The sequence below is a fragment of the Mastigoproctus giganteus genome, chromosome 12, assembly GCF_048544385.1.
Source record: "Mastigoproctus giganteus isolate SK-2022 chromosome 12, ASM4854438v1, whole genome shotgun sequence".
Lineage (NCBI taxonomy): Eukaryota > Metazoa > Arthropoda > Arachnida > Uropygi > Thelyphonidae > Mastigoproctus > Mastigoproctus giganteus.
Window position 1 is genome coordinate 13,856,149 of NC_143586.1, and position 21,287 is coordinate 13,877,435.

Consider the following 21,287-nt stretch of genomic DNA (forward strand, 5'->3'; position numbering starts at 1 on the left):
GGTGAAAATTTTACACTAAAAAGCATAGGAGAAGGTATAAAGTTAGTCGAGCAATTAGAATCTTATTTTCTGAATACAGATTCTTGAATGAAAGGAGCCCAAATTTCAAAAGGGAGCTTCGAAAATGCTTAGTTCTATACGATGAAATTCACAAAAATTTATCAAGCAAAGCAAACAAAAACCCAGATTACTGATTTTTTAAAGAGAGCAGAAGATACACGAAATCTAGAATGGCATATTTCTGTTAGTTTTGTTAACAAAATAATGTATTTTTGTTTTCTTTTGGAATGTAACCCCCTTTTTGTACTTTTCCTTAGTCCCGTATACCACTGTTTCGCACAACACTACATTTTACAGGAACCTAATAGCCGCGTTATACGAGGGTTACCTGTAATAATAAAAGAATAAATAAAAATTAAATTAAAATAAAAATTAAATTATATCCTTAAAAATAACTCCTACCTGCTAACCCCAAAGGGTTAGCAGGCCACTAGAGGATGAACCTCTGTGCTAAAAGGTCTCAAGTTCAACGAAAAAAACAGGGACAGTCCAGGGAGATTGCCCAACAGAGCAACCTAATCAGGTTCTGGAAGGACAGCAGGAGCAGCAGCAGTAGTCAGAAGGTGCCGCCTCTTCTTGAAAAAAGGCAGTACAGAAGTTTATAAAGGCACTGAAGATTTCTGTAGTTTCAGTCAGAGAGTGAAAAGGGCTGGAGAGCAGGAAAGTTGCTTTGAAGGAGGAGTGGCTGTCTCAGATCAAAATAAACAATGCAGTCAAGCATAAGGTGATTCCAGTTCTCCATTTCACCACAGGTATCTCATCGATTGTGCCAACGTGATGAAGATGAGCTTTGATGGAACCATGCTCAGTGAGAATGAAGGTGGTCTCTAAGTTGGGAGTGAGCCAAGTCAGGGTATTTTTTGTGAGGAAAGCAATATCCGGAATGAATTTTCTTGCAGTCTCACCCGTGAGCTCTGTGGACTAGCAGGTCTGCAAGAGGCTGGAAACTTCAGACCAGAGTCTCTTCTTTTCGGTTGCAAGGTTAAAGTCAGCAGCAGCAGAGATACTGATGAAGGTAGTTTGTATGTGTTTTCTGGAGCAGTGCAGGAAGTAGCAGTAAGCAATGTAGAGGTCCAAAGGTAGACTGTCGGAAATGACATGGAGAGGAGGTGGAGATAGTTCTGCAGGCTCTTGTTGATCGAAAAAGAAAGAGACATTGAATTCCATTAAGTTTGTTGGTGAAAGTGACTCTCTCAACCCTACAGAACCAGGCAGGGGCACCATATGAAACAATTGGGAGGGAGCTTGCAGAGTACAAGAGCTTGAGAGTTCTGCCCTTAAGCCCCCAGTCTGTTTTGGCCGCATAGGACAGCATGGCCATGTATCTCTTGATTCTCAACTTGTCCTTGATACAATCAAGATGCATTGAGGATGACTATGAGGTATTTTACAGTTGTGTGCACCTTGAGAGATGTGCCTTGAAGTTGGATGATAGGAGGCTTACGGATATGGAGGGTGCCTTTAATCAGCAACATTTTGGTTTTGGTTGAGGAAATGGCAAGTTTGTGAGTTTCAGCCCATTCAATAAGATCATTCAGTACAGAGTTAGCTTGCAACTCCACCTAGGTGGGACCCTCAAAGAATATCGAAGTTGTTGGAGAGCCACTCGTCCAACACCATGTTCCATAGTGATAAAGGGTCTTGATGGTAACCCTCCTATTGGCAAAGTAGCTGTTGATGCACTTATAGATTTCAGGCAAATATCCTGCCTGTCTGACCCTTTAATAACACTAAGCCACCAGACCAAATCAAATGCTGCCATAAAATCTATGATGGCCAAGATATATTCAGAGTTGGAGCCTTTTCTCTTCGTGCATAGTTGAAGAATGGCATCAGTGGTAGAATAACCTGGTTTAAAGCCGTACTGGTTGGAAGTTGTCAGTCCTTTATCTTGGTAGTTGGCTTGGATTCTGGTGAGGAGGAGTCAATACTCAGAGGTCACCAATATCAGGAACTGACTTGTGCTGCCTATTAGATTAACTGACTGTATAGGGCAGTTGTACCATAGGCTGAAAGTAAAAAGGAAGCACCACCTAGATAATAGATTCATAATGAGCTTTCACATTAAAATTCAGCATAACACAAATTAGATACCAAAATCTTATAAATTAGTAAAAAAAAAAAGATTTTACAAATAATCATTTATGATTAATATGAACATGTTATCTTATTAATTATAAGTATCACATTAATTGGCACCATCATTTGCCTAAATAGAGTACCCAAGCCATGTGCAAAAAAGAAAAATCCACCTTTAATTTAACTCTGCTGTTTAACTTTGAGCAAATAATTTATAACAATTATGGACTTGCACAAATGATCAAAAAATTTCACTTTCATTACCTTGATGGAGTCTATTGATCTGTGGGTTCCTGTTAGCTCCACCATACACACAAGCACTTCTAACATTTGAATATTTTCTAAAAATGGAGCTGACCTCACCAATCTGTTGTGTTAGCTCACGAGTAGGCGCTAACACTAATACCTATCAGAATAGGTTAATGTTAATATAAAATTCATATATGGAGTGCAGTGTAATACAAAAAATAAAATCTCCTTTATCAATAAGCAGCCTTCAGTAACTAAATTCAAATGTTTTACATATTATTTAACTGAAAATGACATGACAGCACACAATGACATGACAAAAAAAAAAAAAAAAAAAAAACCTAAATCACATAAAAATCAAAAATAAAATAAAGAATATTTTTTTATATAGACCAAGAAAATGGTCAAGTCCTGGAATATACTGTTGCTTTTTCTATATGTGGTAGCAGAATAAATAAATAAGTTTATTTGCTATATCATAATCTGTGATATACCAGTTAACATGCATTTTCCAAAATAACACAAGTAGAAGAAGAGCTGGAAGTTAAAGACAACTTGCTCTGCATCCTGATTGTTTATTAATTAATTTGTTTTTTAATTTAGAATTTGTATGGCATATTACAAGGGGTGTCTGATAACACATTACTTTTCAACATAGTCCCCTTTCGGGTCAATACACTTTTCCCGCTGAAATGCATTGATTCCAGCTGCAAAGAAAGTTCTCTCTTGGGGCTCCAAGAATGCATCTACTGTAGGAATGATGTCACAGTCATTGGGAAAACGGATGCCACCCAGGTATTTTTTCAAATTAGGAATAAGTGAAGGTCCAATGGTGCTAAATCTGATGAATATGGGGGATGGTCCAAGGTTTCAAAGTCACGCTCATGCAGCACACCCATGGCACTGACAGAATTATGAGCAAGTGTTGTTGCTGTGGTGGAACAAGACTCCAAGGTTGCTGAGTTCTCTTTGCATTTGTCTTGGATGTTTTCATGCAATCAAGGTCTGCATAATAAGTCCCTGTGACTGTCTGGCCTTTCTGAAGTTAATCCATTAGCAATACTCCATCAGCATCCCAAAAAATCAATGCCATCACCTTGCCAGCAAAAAGAATCAACTTGGTTTCCTTTGGAGGAAGAGAACAGCTGTGTTTCTACAATTTGGACTTCTTTGTGTCTGGCTGAAAGTGAAGGGCCCATATCTCATCTATGGTCACAAACCTTGTAAGGAAATTTGTTGCATTTGCCTGAAAATGATGTAAATATTCACTTGACTTCACAGCTAATGTGCAGTTTTGATCTGCTGTCAACATCTTTGGGACCCATCATGCCTCCACCTTTTTCATAGCAAGAACCTCTTATTATGTGGTGCACACATTCAGAGGACATGCCTAAGATGCTGGCAATTTATTGAACTATCCATCGTCAATCACTCATCACCAGATCATACACACTGTCAACTTCTGGAGTGTTGAATGCTGCAGGCCTTCCACTGCATGGGCCACCTTTCCCTCACTCGTTTAAATTCTGTTGCTCACTTCTTAACCATGGAATAGGAAGGGGGGGACCCTCTCCCCATGTTGTAAGCATATCCTCATGAATTTCCTTTGGCATTAGTCCCCTTTCCCCCCAAATATTTGATGATTACAAGGTGTCTGATTTTGTCCATCTTTCCTCATTCACACAACTTTGTTAACCTTAGGACTTGTAATAAAAAAAAAAAAGAAAAAAAAAAGACTATTGAAACTGTATGAAAATTGGTCGATTACTATTTGAAGTGTTATATATTAAACACAAAAATAGTATAAATAAATATAAACACAAAAATACATAAATACAATAAAACTCTACCACTACCTTTTCATACTCAGGCTTTTCAAATGCCCCATGTTATTCTCGAAACTCACTCATCCAGTAATCTAAAAACACTGGATCGAACATGACTATGGGGTGGGGGGAACCACCTTTTGAATGTGTCTGTAATAACATTATTACTAGATGATTATTATAGTTAAAATAAAAACTCATCAAGTGATGCCATCAAAAAAGGGACAAACTGGTACTTCTGAAAAATTATTACTGAAATTTATAGCCACATCATAGTTTCATATGTGTAACTTGGCACCTGTTTTCCACTGTCCTGGTGGAATCTCTCCCTATAGTCTTCAATAACATTGCCTAGATTTGGTCTAAAAAAATACAATGACAATGCAAGAAGTGGAGATTGATTGATTTTCTGCATCTCATGCTTCCATAATTTTCAGTCAAATTTGTCAAATAGTTCTTTGTAATTTTTTCTCATAATGTTACTAAGAAAGCAATTTACTATAAGTTGACGCAACTAATAGGTATTCTGCTCAACATCAGTCATTTTTCTTCCAGTTCTTGCAAAACCAACATCTGCTTAATTTGTGGCCTAGTAAATAAGTTACCTTTCACTTTAATATAAAATATTCAATGGACACTGCTTGTCGTGGACTAATGTTATTAGTGGAGTCCCTCAGGGCTCAGTGTTGGGTCCATTATTGTTTTCTGTATTCATAAATGATATTGATGATGGTACATCAAGCTTAATGTCGAAGTTTGCAGATGATACAAAGGTAGGCAGGGTTGTCAAGGACACTACTGACACTATGCTGCTGCAACAGGATCTGGAAAGGTTGAGCAGATGGGCTGAGAGGTGGCAAATGAAGTTTAACATTGACAAATGTAAAGTACTACACATGGGAAACAGCAACCCCAGAGCAACGTATCAACTCTGTGGTACTACACTGACAGTGGTAGAGAATGAAAGGGACCTGGGGGTGGTTGTGCAGGCAGATATGAAGTTCTCTGAGCAGTGCAGACGGGCTGCAAGAGTAGCTCATGGTGTATTGTCAATGATATATAGGAATTTTTCTAGCAGGGATAAGGAGGTGATTATTCCCTTGTATGGTCTGGCAATGGTCAGGCCACACCTAGAGTACTGTATACAGGTCTGGAGGCCTCATTTCGAGAAGGATGTAGAGCTGCTGGAACGAGTACAGAGAAGGGCAACAAGATTAGTGAATGGAACAAAGGGGTGCTCTTACAAAGAAAGGCTTAAGTTTTGCAAATTACAGTGTCTGGAGACTAGGCACCAGCGAGGTGATCTGATAGAGGTGTATAAAGCATTGAATGGTTTGAGCATGCTCAATGCTGATGGGATTCTTCCTCTCGCTCAGAATAATCACCTGAGAGGGCATAAATTCAAATTGAGAAAAGACAGATGTAGGATAGACGTGCGGAAATTTGCCTTTAGCCAGCGAGTGGTTGGTTGGTGGAACAGACTTCCATCCCTTGTCATGGAAGTTGATAGCCTAAATAAGTTTAAGGCTCAGCTGGACAGGTATTTTGAACGAACAGAGGGGTGAAGTGGAAGTGGTTTTTTTTTTTTTTTTGGCTGATGCTGCATAAGCTTGCTTTCTTGCATCAAATGCCTCTGCTAATGCTATTTAACATATAACATCAGACAATTCGAGAAACCTATGTGGCATATGCTTGAAGACCCAATACTTTAATAATTTGTTTGACCAGTTCCAATTTGATGTGGAGTGTTGGAAGAAAGACCATTTTTCTTGGAACCAAGGGATTGTTTACTACACTGTATGCCCCAATGCTACAACTGAATTCTGGCAGACCATATTCTCTTCTCCTATAGTACTGATCTGCTGCCCTGCTTTCCCAAAAGCTGAGAAAACAAGGGTACTTAGTGAAACAACTTGCAAATCCAGAAGGAACTCCAGCATCTTGAGGTTTTCACAGGCATTTTTTTATACTGGTCATACTTCATCTTCTCTAATATATGTTTCACATATTTAGAGTCTTCTTTAATGTGAACTAGTATGAACAACAAGAATTGATAGGCATATATTTCCATTGTAGCGGCAACATGCTTTTAAACTTTATGTGAACTGTGTGAAAAGATGCCACTCTTCTCGATTGTGATTAATACCAATTTTCTTTATAAAGTGTAATCATATAAAAACAATAGTACAGGTATCCTTAAACAGTGTATAAAAGTGCAGATATGACATATCTTTTTTTTTTTTTTTTTTTTTCATACATGAAAGTCTTGCAGTTGGGATACAGCAGATTCTGACCTCTTTTAAATGAGATGCCAAATGCTCAGCATCAATTTGGTTTGATCCATGCTCCTCACTAAGTCATCCAATTTGCTGATTAAGGATGTGTAACACTTTACTAGAACAAGCTACGTTGTTATCACAATTGTTTACATTGTGTACTCCATATTTATATATGGAGTACACATTGAGAGCCTTATCAATCAAATTGACCCTGAAGAGATTCTGCAAAGCTCATGGAGTAGAATTTTTTTCAGTGTGACCTGTGCTTGTTAACAGGAGAGTGTTTTTACAAGGATGGGATACACTTAAATAGAAGGGATGCAAGAATATTTGCTGATACTATCGAGGCAGTGATAGGTGGATCGGAAAACTGATACTTTGGGGGATGCACAGACTAATAGACTAGTCAGAGACCAGGACATGGTGATGGTGATTCTTGCACTGTTTCTATTGGAAAATGCAGCAGCCTTTCCAGACTGCTGCATTTTCCAGTAGAAACAGTGCAAGGTGCCAGGGATTTCAGGCTTTGCTGTGGGATCATCATGGAACAAGTGAAAACACGGGCTGTATAAGGGTTACTAAGAGTAAGAACATGTGTATGTATACCTGCATGTACACTAATGCAAGGAGCACTGTAATTAAACTTGATGAATTTGAAGTACTGATTAAGTTGTCAAATGCAGACATTGCAGGAATAGCAAAGTCATGGTTCACCCAGACATAAATGATGCTGTGAATATGGGGAGTACAATGTGTATAGGAAGGACAGGAGGAGTGGAGGGGTTATGCTCTTAGTTAAGAAGCATATTAAATCTAAAGCAGTGCAGGCAGTTGAAATGGGTGAACACAGTGCATTGCTGAGTCTGTTATAGGCATAATGACTGTGATGAGTATACTAAACAGCTATACAGAGAAATATATGGGCCAGTAAATCAGAATATCTTATAATTTGGGGGGGGGGGATGATTTTAACTTTCCAGATGTTGACTGGAAGTTGTGGATCGGTCACTAATATGGAATTTAATTAAAGACAACTACTGTCAAGGTTAAAGGGAAAGGCTTCTGCTTTCGCAAGGATGACTACAGTGGTTTCAGACAGTTTTTAAATTCTACACAGTGGGACCAACTGATGACATTATCAACAGCAAATTCTAAATGGGAAGCATTCAGGAAAGTAATCATAGAAACTACAAGGCTTTTTATACCAGTGTAGTTTTTTGTATCCTATCCTTAGCTTGTACCCTAATTTGATTTATTGTAGCAAGGGGTAACCCCTGTTTAAGAATCTACTAGTGTTTTTTTTTAATTAATTTGTGTCATTAGGAAGCAGTCTACGTATCATATTGAGGTAAATTTCTCTTATTCTTCTATAAATATTGAAATACAACGTAGAACATATTGAGCATCGTAGCTCTGTCTTATACTAATCATATTCATATTTTAAACTCTTGTTGACTATTTCATTCTTTTCCTCTCCTAGTAGTACACACAATTATGAAAGATTTTTTGAACATCTTGGTGCAAAAATACATTAGATTAACACTAAGATACTAGGTCCAAATTTACCATATTTCTTTCCTAAAATATTTCCTTCAAAAAAATTGTTGCGAAATTTTCTAGGTCAATTGAAATCATAAAATTTCAGGCATAAAGCAACTATCACTTTCCACATCTTGTAATATTGTTAAACTCATCTTAAAATCTCGGTATTCTGATAAACAAAAATACCTTTTCCAAGTTAGGAAACTTTGTGACAAATTAAAAATTATCTACATCCAAACAATTGGTCAGTATTGAAGACCCCCCCCCCCACAGATTTGCGATGTGAAGCATAGGCCACAGAAATAAAAAACAGGCACATTAACAAATTGAATACATTATCGCGGGTACCAAACCAGGTTCATATGAGTGCTTCTGTAACCCCTTTATATACTGGGTCATCGAAAAAGATATCCGTGATTAACTCACTAAGTTTTATTTGACACCTCAACAATGATCTTGGCTGCACTGTGAGTGTGAGCAGAATGACTCCTATGTGCACCACCTCGGTCAGTGTCTGTAAGGTGTTCACGAAGAAGTCAGTCAGTCAGTGTCAGCCCTGGCCTGACACCATTAGACTTTTTCTTGTGGGGCTACCTAAAGAACATTGTCTACGCAGAAAAGATTTGCAATCTGCACCATTTAAGAGAGGGGATCACAACTGTAATAGCAACAGTTACGCCGGAAATGATTGAGTGCACATGGACAGAGATTGATTACTGCTTGGATGTTTGCCAAGCAACGAACGGTGCTCATATTGAATCATACTAAGGTATGAAGTAAAACTTGACATGTTCCTGTAGATATTAACAAATAAATTAATTGATCGATGTAAGTATTTACGTTGTTATTTTATCATGAAATCACAGACACCTTTTCAATGACCCTGTATGTACGGTGGGCCTACATACAATTCAAACACATTCTTGCAAGCTTCAGGCCAAGTGTACACGAATTTGTTTACAACCCCCTCCACAAGCATACAACAGGCTTACACAAAATTGCAATGCTTTAGCTAGTTCTAAAACACCCCCCCCCACCCAAAGTGCAAAATGCCTACACATCAACAAGTTACAAATCTTTCTTTGTATATGCTACCACAGGACCAGATTTCTCTTTTATCCAAAGAATTGAACTATAATTTACCACCTTGCAAGCTACCTAAAAACAGTTTGCAATAGATATTGAATTTGGACTTCATAATGTCCCACAAAAAGATTTAATTTATTCAACAAATCAACCAAGTGGTGAATAACATAAAAGGCACATGTCTTCCTAAATTGAATAGGCATGAAATTTCATCTTTACATGACCTTCAGGAAAATAAAGACATTATTATTCAGAGAGCAGACAAAGGAGATACATGATAATTGTAATACTTGATAAAACTGATTATATTAATAAGTTAGATTCAGTTTATCAGATACCTTCACTTATCTTGAAGTAGACCCAGTACTATTTACCAATTTAGTCAATCAGTACAATAAAACATTAACCGCATATCGAAAAAATGACTACATTACTATGTCTCGGTTAAAGGAATTGAAGGCCAGAACGTACAACATCCCAGCACTTTTTGGGCAGGTAAAACTGGATTTCTGATTCGCACTATAGTTTCTTACAGGAACTCGATGTTTTTGTCCTTAGCCACACATGTATATAATATAAAACCCTTTAGACAGGTGATACAATTTGGGATAAAAACTACGACACATTATTTAATAACCTTAGAACTGTAGACTCGGGGATAATGATAATTTATTCTCACTAGATGTTACTTTGTTATATACAAATGTAAATGTTGCATACACATAGATATTCTTTGGGATATGTCAAATAACTCTATACCGATTAATTATACGAAGCTTCCTATTAAATAAATTTTTCAATTGATTAAACTCTTAGTGGAGCCAACTATATCACCTTTTGAGACAAAGTATACAAACAAATTTTTGGTTTGCCAATGGAATTGAGTCTAAGTGGCTTAATATCAGAGATCTACCTCTCAAAGATTGAGCATATACGTTTGACACCTTTTCTATCCCACATTACGGGAGGTATTTAGATGACATTCTGGTTATTACTGATAGTTGCACTAGTCGACATTTTACATTCATTTAATAATATTCATCCTAAACTCAATTTTACATTGGAAAGGGAAAATACTGAAACCAAAGTCATTAAATTTTCTAAATTTCACACTTACTCAAACAACAAACACCGGTATGTCGCTGCATTATAACAGCTATCACCTGTTCACCTAAAAGAGGTTTATTATTTTTAATCAATTTCTCAATGCCTATAAATATTCAGTGACAGAATCTGCTTTAGACACAGAAATACTGATATTAATCAGCAGATTCTTAAACAGGAATTACCCCCTTGCTACAATAAATCAAATTAGGATACAAGCTAAGGATAGGATACAAAAAAATACACCGACCAACAATAGTAACATCAAAAAATACTTTATTTCTGTCCCATAATATTGAACAGTGGCACAAACAGCTTAACAGATTCTTTAAAGATACCGAATTTAAAATCGTGGCCAGACCAATATGGAAATTACACTCTATACTGAACAATTGCTCATTCCTTTCCCCTTATGCAACACAAATCAGTGACCTGGTATACAACGTTTCTTTCAGTGACTGTGACTCGTCTCATCAGGGCTCGATGCAGTGTATGCTGGATGCAAGTTAAAACAGCACGCCTCCTCAGTCCGTTCTTCTCGTTCAGCAGCCTCAGAATTGGCTTTTCATGCTGTTAACGAAAACTATAAATTTTTATTCAGTGAGACCAAACTACTTAATGTCCAACATAAACATACCAGACCAGTGGTTCCTAAACTACTGAGATCCACAGACCCTTTCAAAAATCAAAAAAAGTTCACGGACCCCTTCAAAAATACACGGCATAACTTCAGGAATGAGTTCTTTGTATGTAGACAATAAAAATATTTTATATCAACATAGTTCCGGAAATGCTTGGTTTCCGAGTTTTGAAGATCTGTCTATGACATAAGTGTCATAGTCTATGACATAAGTGTGATATGAACAGTTAAGACTGTTCATATCACCTCATAATAATTGTTCAAAATGTATACCATCTGCCTGAATACAGGTCTCACATCGACGTCTCACGGACTCGCAAAGACGATGCCAAATTCCTAGCATGTTTCGTATTGTCTCACAATCTGCCACAATTCGATTTTGGAGAGTTTCCACATCAGCTACCGGAGTCGAATACACAATAACTTTAATGGCCCCACAAGAAGAAATCTAGTGGGTTTAAATCAGATGATGCATGGAGGCCAGGCAGTAGATCCACCTCTCTACTTTAGGATTTGTAGATCTTGGTCGTCCTCTGTCGGCAGCACAAGATGTAAAGGTCCCATGTTCACAAAGGCGGCGATGGATACCTTCAAACGTTTTCCTGTCTGGACATCTTCGTTCTGGGAACCCTTCGTGGTACAAACAACAAGCCTAGAGAGCATTGCCGTCCGCCAAACCGCACAAAGTGCATATATGCTTACTCCTGATTTGAGTACATGGTCGGAATGGAAAACTACTAGATTTTGTCAGTACCTTGTGATGAAGGAAATCACCTGTAGGAGATAAGACATTCCGGTTAATAACTCGGGAACCAAGCATTTCCGGAACTATGTTGATATAAAATATTTTTATTGTCTACATAGGAGGAACTCATTCCTGAAGTTATGTCGTGTATTTTTGAGACACCCTGTATATAACATATGCATATGTTATTTGCATATATATATATGTACAGGGTATCTCAAAAATATTGGTACAAACATTTAGGGGAGGTAGCTAACATCTAAAGGAATGTGAATTGCATAGGAACCCATAACCGGAAACGTCACGGTAAAGTAGTAGCAGAGGCACAAGAAGCAGAAATGACACAAGACAGTAATTAGTGGCAAACATTTATTTGACATAATATTAACAATGGAGTACGAGATGGATGCATTTCATGATGTTACAACAGATGCTCGAAGGTTCTACCATGAGACGCGATGTATGCGTGACACCGACGTAGCATGGATTGGCGGACACGGCCGAACACACCTGGAGTTTCTTTGACAGTAGCAGCAGCGCAAACGAGTCTCTCCACGAGATCCATTGCCTTCTCCACAGGCAATTCATACACGATAGATTTGAGGGCTCCCCAAATCTAGAAATCAAGGCTCGATAAATCAGGTGAGCGTGGGGGCCAGGTAACGGGTTCACCACGGCCAATCCATCGACGCCAAAAACGCCTGTTCAAATGGTCACGAACACACCTTCCATAATGGGCAGGTGCCCCGTCATGTTGAAATCAAATGTTGCGTCTCACATTTGCTGGAACATTGTCAAGTAACCCTGGTAGAACTTGTTCAAGAAAGATCCGATATTTAGCGGAGTTCATGCGGGATTGTAACAGGTATGGGCCGACTAAGCAGTCCCCGACCATACCTGCCCACACATTTATTGCGAAGCGATGTTGTGCCGCATGGGGCACACACACCGTGTGTGCCCTCTGATAATCCATACACTAGGTGCATGTCTGCCAGCTCACAGTTCGTATATCGATGCATACTCTTCGTGCAGCGACTATTGCTTGAATGAGTAAACCAGAAATTTTCCCTCTCGTGAACTGATGAACAGCGCCGTCTACCGACTTACGGTGACATTTCCGGTTATGGGTTCCTATGCGATTCACATTCCTTTAGACGTTACCTACCACCCCTAAACGTTTGTACCAATATTTTTGAGACACCCTGTATATATATGTGGTCGACTAACATTTCACGGACCCCCTGGAACTGGTCCGCGGACCCGTTTGGGAAATGCTGTACTAGACAATTAATTGCAGAAACCATCAAAATTAAATTACACGAGAATTCTATTAACATCTGTCATCTATATCTAATCTCTGATTCTTTTATGCACATGCATGAAGACAAATAATCGCGGTCTTTTATGCACATGCATGGAGACAAATAATCGCAGTCTTTTATGCACATGCGTGAAGAAATATAATCGCAGTCTTTTATGCGCATGCGTGAAGACAAATAATCTCCCTATTTAAGATTCTGACTCGCACATACTCGGTAATTTCCATTCCCATGATCAAGACATATGGTGAAAAAGCTGTCAGCTTCAGGAAGGGAAGTCTTTTTTCAAAATTTGCGTTAATTTTATTCTCGTTTATTTGCTGGAGAGTGCCATTAGGAAGTGTTCTACATATCGTATTGAGTTAAATTTCTCTTATTCTTCTGCATCTATTCAAGAAAGCAATCAAGATAAGTAATGACTTTTCTCTTACAACTCTCTCCATTTTCTATCACACAAATTAAGGCTGTGTCACAATTCATGTGAGAGAGAATGTGAGAAATATTAAGGTAATGATGACTATATCAATTAAGGTTAAAAGGTTTAGTCATAACTGTGCTTTAAAATTTGGTACAAATTCAGACTAATTTAGCATTAGTGTTAGCCAAAAATGAAAAGAAGCCAGAGAGTTTTGCTGCACCTAAAAAAGAGAAAACACTATTGTACCACATAAACAAACTGCAAAAAATAATGCTGAAGAGAAACTAGTTGCATAAAAAAAAACATAAAAATAAATAATGTGAGAGCAGACAAGCAAAGACCTCAGGGAAGCACAGTATCCTGTGAATAGCGCTCACACAACAACAACAATGCACAACTAGCACTACATACATTATATAGTGCTAAATATAAATCATATTTAGTTTTGGACTGTTATTTAGCCTCACCTTTCTTGTATACGTTCAGGAGTGGAAACTACCTTTCAATAAACTTAACTCCTCTGTCACACAGCAGATGGTGTCTTCATTCAATATCATGTTACCTACGTGTGGAAGACTGCCTTTGACTCCTACACTATGTAACTATATAATAAATCTTTAAGATTTACAAAGCTCTGAGAGGATATGATGAAATGAATGAAGTAAAATTTTTAAGGTTATGCTAGGATAACCTTAAATGATGTAGATAACCTGATGTAGAATCAGAAGCATATATTCAAACTAGGGGAGGAAGAATTACAGGCTAGATTGTGCCAGTGAGTTGTTAATAAATGGAATAAGCTGCTTTTGGAGGTCAAGGCTGATGACTGAGAAATTTAAGGGCCTGTTAGATAGATAGGTGAAACCAGCATGAAGAGAAACGAGGTTTTTTTTTTTTTTTTTGCTGGCTGGTGTAGCAAAAGCTTCTCTGGCTTTCTTGCACCATAATGACCAATACTAAAACAAAATTACAAAAAATATATCACAAGAATCTCTCCAAAAGTAATGCCATGCTAGTTTTTGGAAAACTATATTTATTTTACAGCACTGTTACTTTTATACACTATACAGAGTCATACTGCCATGAAAATGAACTGAAGGTCACCAACAGATACAGGCTATTTTAGAAGTAAAGGGATGTTTTCGGTACTTTCATTTTCTAGAGATTAAAATTAATTTTAAGCAAAAGCAATCATATACACCCTGAGATCTATTCTCATGTGTTAATATTGCAATTTTGGGGATTCCAAGTTCAGAAAATCATTTTCTCAGTGACATTCTAAGTGACTGGACCCTGTTACATGCTGCTCCTGACGTGTAGAGTTTTCCAATTCTTTTTTTGTTTTAAATCCAAAATTGATCCTGTCATGAACAGCTTATGTTTCCACAGCAATGTTGTCATTTTAGGAGAAACTTCTTTGTTAAATCTTGCAGTAAAATCCCTTTGCACATCCTTCATAGTTTTTCCACATGTAGGAGGACAAGACTTTTGGACCACCCTGCAGAATAAACTTACCCTTGTGAGAAGAATTATGGCTGACCCTTGTACTTTTATTTTTCTTTAACTGAGAAATATACATCTCATTTTGTGTTTTAAATAAAAAAACAATTTGAAATCAACCGGTCAACATAAAATTCATTCTCTTGCTACTTTAACTGATAATTTATACTCACAATTGGACCATCTCCTCTTTTTAATTGTGGCTGATGTTTAATATGGACAATTCCAGGAAGAAGATACTTAAAAAAAAAAAAAAAAAAAAAAGTATAAATATATGTCACGTGCATTATTTTTTTTAAGTAAAAGTTATGAGAAAAAGAACACTAAAGAATTTTCCACAACATACTGTAATGCTGTGAACTGAGATGCAGATGCAAATAATATAATAAATATTAACTTAATTCTATTTAAACGTATCTACTTTCAAGAGCCGAAAAAATAAAAAACTATCTTGTCAAAAATATATATTTATGACCTTAAAAGAAATTCAAAACAATCAAATTTTACCTTCAATTCAAATTAAATGTAGTACAATCAAATAATGATTTACAAAATGACACACTATTGTTCCACATGGAAGAATTGCTAACTGCTACTGCATACAAGCAAAAAAATAAAAAAATCAAATTCAAACTACCTAATAAAAAAATATGAGAATAATATAATTATGGTATTTTTTAATTTAAATTTTAATTAGGTATTTTTCTCCTTGAAGAAGTGGTCATTAATCTTTCTGCTGTGTTATTCTCCTTCTTAAGTGAGTGGTTTTTTTTTTTTTTTTTTTTTGTTAGTTGTTGGCGCATCGGCTTCTATGGCCATAATGGACCTCCCAAAGTTTTTTGCATTTTTACTCTGATCCAAGCTCGAGGCTGGATTCGAACCCATGACCTTTGGGTTGCCAGGCAAATACTTTACCCACCTGGCTAGCCCCGTCAGCCTTAAGTGAGTGTCTGTATTGCAATGAATGGGGAGATGCCTTGTGTGTATTTCAGGTAGCAGTTAAATTATATTTTTCAGAGATACTATGCCACTGTGCTTTCTAGGTGATTCTAGAATATTCTAATATATTTTATTCAATTTTTCATTTTTGCTTGAATGTAGCAGTCGGCATTCAAAATTACTGGTTGTAGTTTGCAATGACTCCTTCACGAAGTAAAACAGTGTTTCATTTTGTAAACCATTAAACTTTACTTCCTGCTCTTAATTGTAAACATTTCTTGAGAATTTTTTTTTCTGGATTTAGAATTTATTCAGCAATTTTTAACTTGCCTGGAATAAATGCTACTGGCATTTATTTCAGACAAATGAAAGGAATAAATGTTCTTGGCTTTTATTCCAAGTATGAACATGAATCAGTGACATTCAGATTTCACTGTAACTTTGATAAGCTTCCTTTCTTGTATTCTGGAAGGGAAATGAATTTGTAATTCATTTCTCTTCCAAATTTTCCATTAATTTGTATTACAAATTCCAATGAATTTACTATGTTATTACAAATTCCAATGAATTTGTAATAACATAATAATGTAATAACGAATTTGTAATAATGAATTTGTTATTACAAATTCCAATGAATTTGTAATAACGTGGCAAATTTTAAACTCCACACAAGTTCCTTCTTACTACTGTTGGACATAAGAAAATTTCTCCCCCCCCACCACACACACACACACACACACACACACACACACACACACACACACACACACACACACACACACACACACACACACACACACACACACTTCTTCTTCTTCCACCTTTTCTCTCGCTCATTTTTATACTCTTAAAATTCCAATATTATTATATTTGAGTGCACAAAAAATAGCCTTGCAGCTCAGGTAACATATGCATACTAAATTATCTAACAGACTCTGAACAAGTAGATAAAACCTTTATTCATATAAATAAAGTTATATAATAATATATACTGTGGATAAAATATTAGCATTGCTGCTAAACCCCTGACTTTCAAAAAGCAAGACTTTTTTTTTTTAAATCCAGCCTTTGGCCTTGGAATCAAGTATCATTGACAACATAAACATTTTATATTAAGATACAGCTATAAGGTTGTTTACCAGTACAGCATTCTCTTCAAACATTAATGCACCCAGTATTTTTATGCATGGATTTTGGTCTTGGTTATCAAGAGGGTTTTACATCCAAAACTGGAGAGCAGGGGTCTTTGTCATAAACAGAACTCTGATTCAGAATTTCTGTAGAGGGCAAAGTGTAGAACAGTACCTTCTTGAAGCAGTGATTCTCATTTTTCTTAATCTGTTTATCACTGCTTCAAGAAGGTACTGTTTTACACTTTGCCCTCTTCAGAAATGAGGAATCAACATGTTGTTTATAACAAAGGCTTTGCTATACAGACTTGACTGTCATTAGCATTTTTAAAAACATTTCAACAGAAAGAGGAGAGCTGAACTCAGTTTTTCTTTTTTTCACTTGGTTGAATATTTTCTCATATTCAGCATTGTCTGCAATAATTCATTCTAAGTTTCTTTCTGAACTTGCCTAATGAAGGACCACTGCACATCAATTCTTTCTCCTTTCATAATAACTTCTGGTAGGTTCTGAAACTGAAATTGACAAAACTAATATTTTAAAACATCTGCTTTGTTTATTTTCAATGATATTGAAAAGTACTGTAGACCTACCCACAAAAAATTTCAAATTTTAATATGAGGCACCATCATCTGATGAAATTTGTTCTACCTCAGTATATACAACACATCATTTCACACATCCAACTACTGAATGAGTAAGTCATAATAGTTATCAGGTTGGTCGAACATTTTACATTTAAAAAGCCATGTTGTGATCCACTTAGGATATTATACTTTGAGATGATCCTGTAATTGACCTTTGAATGTAAACTACATGACCTTCCCTGGCACTAGGGTTAAACTGACTAGTATTGGCATAAGAACGACACTTCTCCAATCCAAGAGGATTACCCCTGAATCTAATAACTTCCTCATAATTGAACTTAAAGGTTTGGCACATTACTTCACAACTTCCAATACGACCAAATAAATACCACTGGCATTTGTGTTCTCAAGCTGTTGATAACACCTTCATATCTTTAATATCTGAATTAAATAAATAAAAAAATTGTAATTTTCTGAACACTTCATAACCCTAATCTAATACATGCATCAACAATCCTGCCAAAGAAAACTTCCTACATGCCACATGGTAATACGCTGATTGTGGGTATATAATATTTTCCATCATTTACTTATTTCTATGGTCTTAAAAATGCCAAAATAACCTTAAAATGGGATATTTCTTTAATTATTTCAGATATACCTGTCAAAGTGAGATGGGTGAAAATTTTATAGATGTAGCAAATAAAAAACAGTGCACACAAGACTGCTGATGCCTGCTCTAATATATTCAGTGAACAGATTATTTGAGATTATAAAAACAGAGCTTATATTTAGAGCAATTATAAAAAAAAGTTATAAAAAATGAAAAACTAACAAACTCTCAAGATTTTACAACAACCATTGAAATAGAAATTTTTTTTTCAAAAGTTACATGACATTTCCAATGCTAATGTGACATAAGGTGATGGGCAAGAAGATGAAGAAAATTTAGGTGGAATATGCAAAAGAGGAACATGAAAGAAAATTAAGATAAAGAAGTCAAAAAACCATGGTGGAGCCAAATAAAACTGAAAAGTACTTATGCACAGCTGAAAACAATTCAATTTTAAAAAGCTGGATATTAGTATTTACAAGTAAGAAGAAAAATGGGAAGTTATTTTTGAAAAAGGTGTTCTTTCCAAAAATTTTTTTTTGAAAAAAAAAAAAAAAAAATTTTTTAAAGTTGCCACCCTAGAAATTGCCTGCAGAATAAATTTTGCTTTTTCTTTTAATGGCTAACTGAACATTTACTATTCTCAGGTCTTTATTAGGCCATATTTCACAAGAAATTTAAAAAAAAAAAAATTTCAATTTTTACAACTCTAGTATGATAATGAGATGGAGAAGGGGAAAAATAAGTCAAAAAGATGGGATTCTCCATAGTAAATCCAGAGAGCTGGCAGCCATGTTATTGGAATATAAATAAAAGTATAAATAGATAAAGATGTGATGGAAAAAGGTAAAACTAAAATCACAGAAAAATTTTGGAAAAGAAATGGAAAACAAGTACCAAGATGGTGTAAAAATGTTTTGGCATGTGTTAAAAAAATCTCAGGGGAATGGGGGAGAGCCAACATAACTAATGTAATCAAAAATTATAAGGGTACGGTTAAAAACCAGAAAAAGGTTTTCAGAAGGAGGGCATTTTCTGAAAGAAAGTTCCAGAAAACTGAAGAAAAGCATCTGTTTTACCAATACATGAAAAAAAAAAAAAAAAAAAAAAAAAAACGGAATTCCAAAATCAGAGGAATTTCATTCCTGAAATTCCTCTGATTTCTGCGGAGCACTATGGACATAGTTGCCAATGCGCCTAATAAATCCCTAAACCAACAACAAAAACCCCTCTGATTTCTGCAAGGTTCAGTAGAGGCAAAATTCTATGCAAGTATCATTAAGAAGAGTGTTAAAAATATTATTAAATATAACCTTGATTAAGAAAGGGGAAGAAAGAGGACAGGAAAGAGAATTAAACATTTTGCACTACAAACATTACTGAAAATGTCATGGGAACATAACAAGAACCTGTAAAGGAAGCCTGTTTAATGATATTGAAAGTCCTTCCTTCAAATCCTGCTTTACTCATTCTGTTTATTCGGATACAAAAAATTTTTGTTCTCTCTACTAGCCTTCATCTTTTTTTCTTTCTTTTTTTTTTTTTTTTTTTTTTTTAACTAATTTGCATGTCCAATTCATAATCAAATTCCTGTCATACTTTCTCCATCATGTCCCTGTTTATGGCTGCTATCACCATGATGATCCTAATCTTAATCTCTCAAGATCATGTGCCAAGGGTGTCTACAGATGTCAATCCTTCACATACCTCAAGAGAATGAAGTCGCATCAATAGCAGTAATGTGTCCAACCCAGCAGTGTGGAAGAGTTTCAATGAGATAATGGCAGACCTTACAACAAAAATCAACGTGCTGATAAGCTGGCTAAAGGAAAAGCCAGCTTATCAGCACATTGATTTCCATGGACTTTCCAAGAAATCAACATGCACATTTTCTTTCAATACATGAGGACAATCAGTTCTTTTCTTTTTTCAGATACAACTGTCTTCTCCAAATTGCTTATACTTATGGTAAATGTTGCTCCTAGTTGGCAGATCAATTCTGAAAAGAGTATGAAACATCTATTACACCATTGTCACATAGTTCATCTTTACAAACTGCAGGATGAAGAACTCCTTTTGTTGTGGAGTCATCATTTTCACAAGGTCATTCCTGGTGAAAGAGCAAAACATCTTCCCGCATTAATTGGAATCAAACTTTGAGAGTTTTTCTAATGATTGGTGCATATTACTTGACTGTAGACTCACTGGTTACTTCACAATAAATATATGAAAGTGTATTATTCTTTTTGAATTGTACTGTACATTGGTACAGTTTAGACCTAATCTTCCAGAATAAGTCCTCCAAAAAGCAACCGCCTAGATAATACAATGCAATCGCTGTGAGATTATTCTGTAGCTTACAGCATTTCATATCTATTACTTATAACTGCTGCCTTTCCATAATTCCTATTTTCCACTGCCATTTTCACTTCATTAATAACAATAGCTTTTACAATTCCCTCAATATAAACACTTTTGTCTTTTTAAAACATGTTTATATTGAGAGTAGCTTCTGCCTCTTTGTTTAACAATTCAAACTATTTACTACATATTTAAAAATTATCCTCTTCAATTTTAACTTTGCCTTCATCATTGTATATCTACTGTTATGGTTTTCTCCCCATTCTGATTCATATCTGAACACCAAAACATTTCTTCAACTAATGATATTAAGAGTAGATCTGAGGATTTATTTAACAAGTACAGGGCAATGTTGAGAAAAAGGAGTAAGGATTAAATTTGAAGTGTCTGCAATTCTACCCAGACACGATAAGAAGAAATATATGGTGAAAGCCTCGACAATCAATTCGGCTCTGGAGAGACTGTACAAAGTTTGTTGGATAGAATTTTTCACAGCATGGTCTGTGCTTATTAACAGGAGAGACTTTTTATAGAGATGGGACCTTGATATCATCAACAAAAATATTTGTTGTGTGTTGGAAAAATACTAGCTTGCTGAGGGATACCCAGATTAACAGTGGCTGCAGACAGAAGTGAAACCAATTCTTACATCACTTCTATTGGGATATGTAGCTGACTAAAAAGCAAGGATAGTACTAAACATGGCGACTGTCATACAATCTCTCTCTCTCTCTCTCTCTCTCTCTCTCTCTCTCTCTCTCTCTCTCTCTCTCTCTCTCTCTCTCTCACACACACACACACACACACAA

At 36.0% G+C, this 21,287-nt stretch overlaps 1 protein-coding gene across 1 annotated transcript in view; it reads right to left on the reverse strand.

The window, feature by feature from the left end:
- Positions 1-21,287, reverse strand: part of LOC150076717 (putative ATP-dependent RNA helicase DDX17) — a 141,055-nt gene that overhangs the window by 80,097 nt on the left and 39,671 nt on the right. Inside the window, exons 6-7 of the mRNA XM_090386635.1 lie at positions 15,021-15,086; positions 2,404-2,545 (exon numbers count right to left, since the gene is read on the reverse strand). Of these exons, the coding sequence (XP_090242761.1) occupies positions 2,404-2,545; positions 15,021-15,086 (208 nt within the window). The remainder of the gene's footprint in view (positions 1-2,403; positions 2,546-15,020; positions 15,087-21,287) is intronic.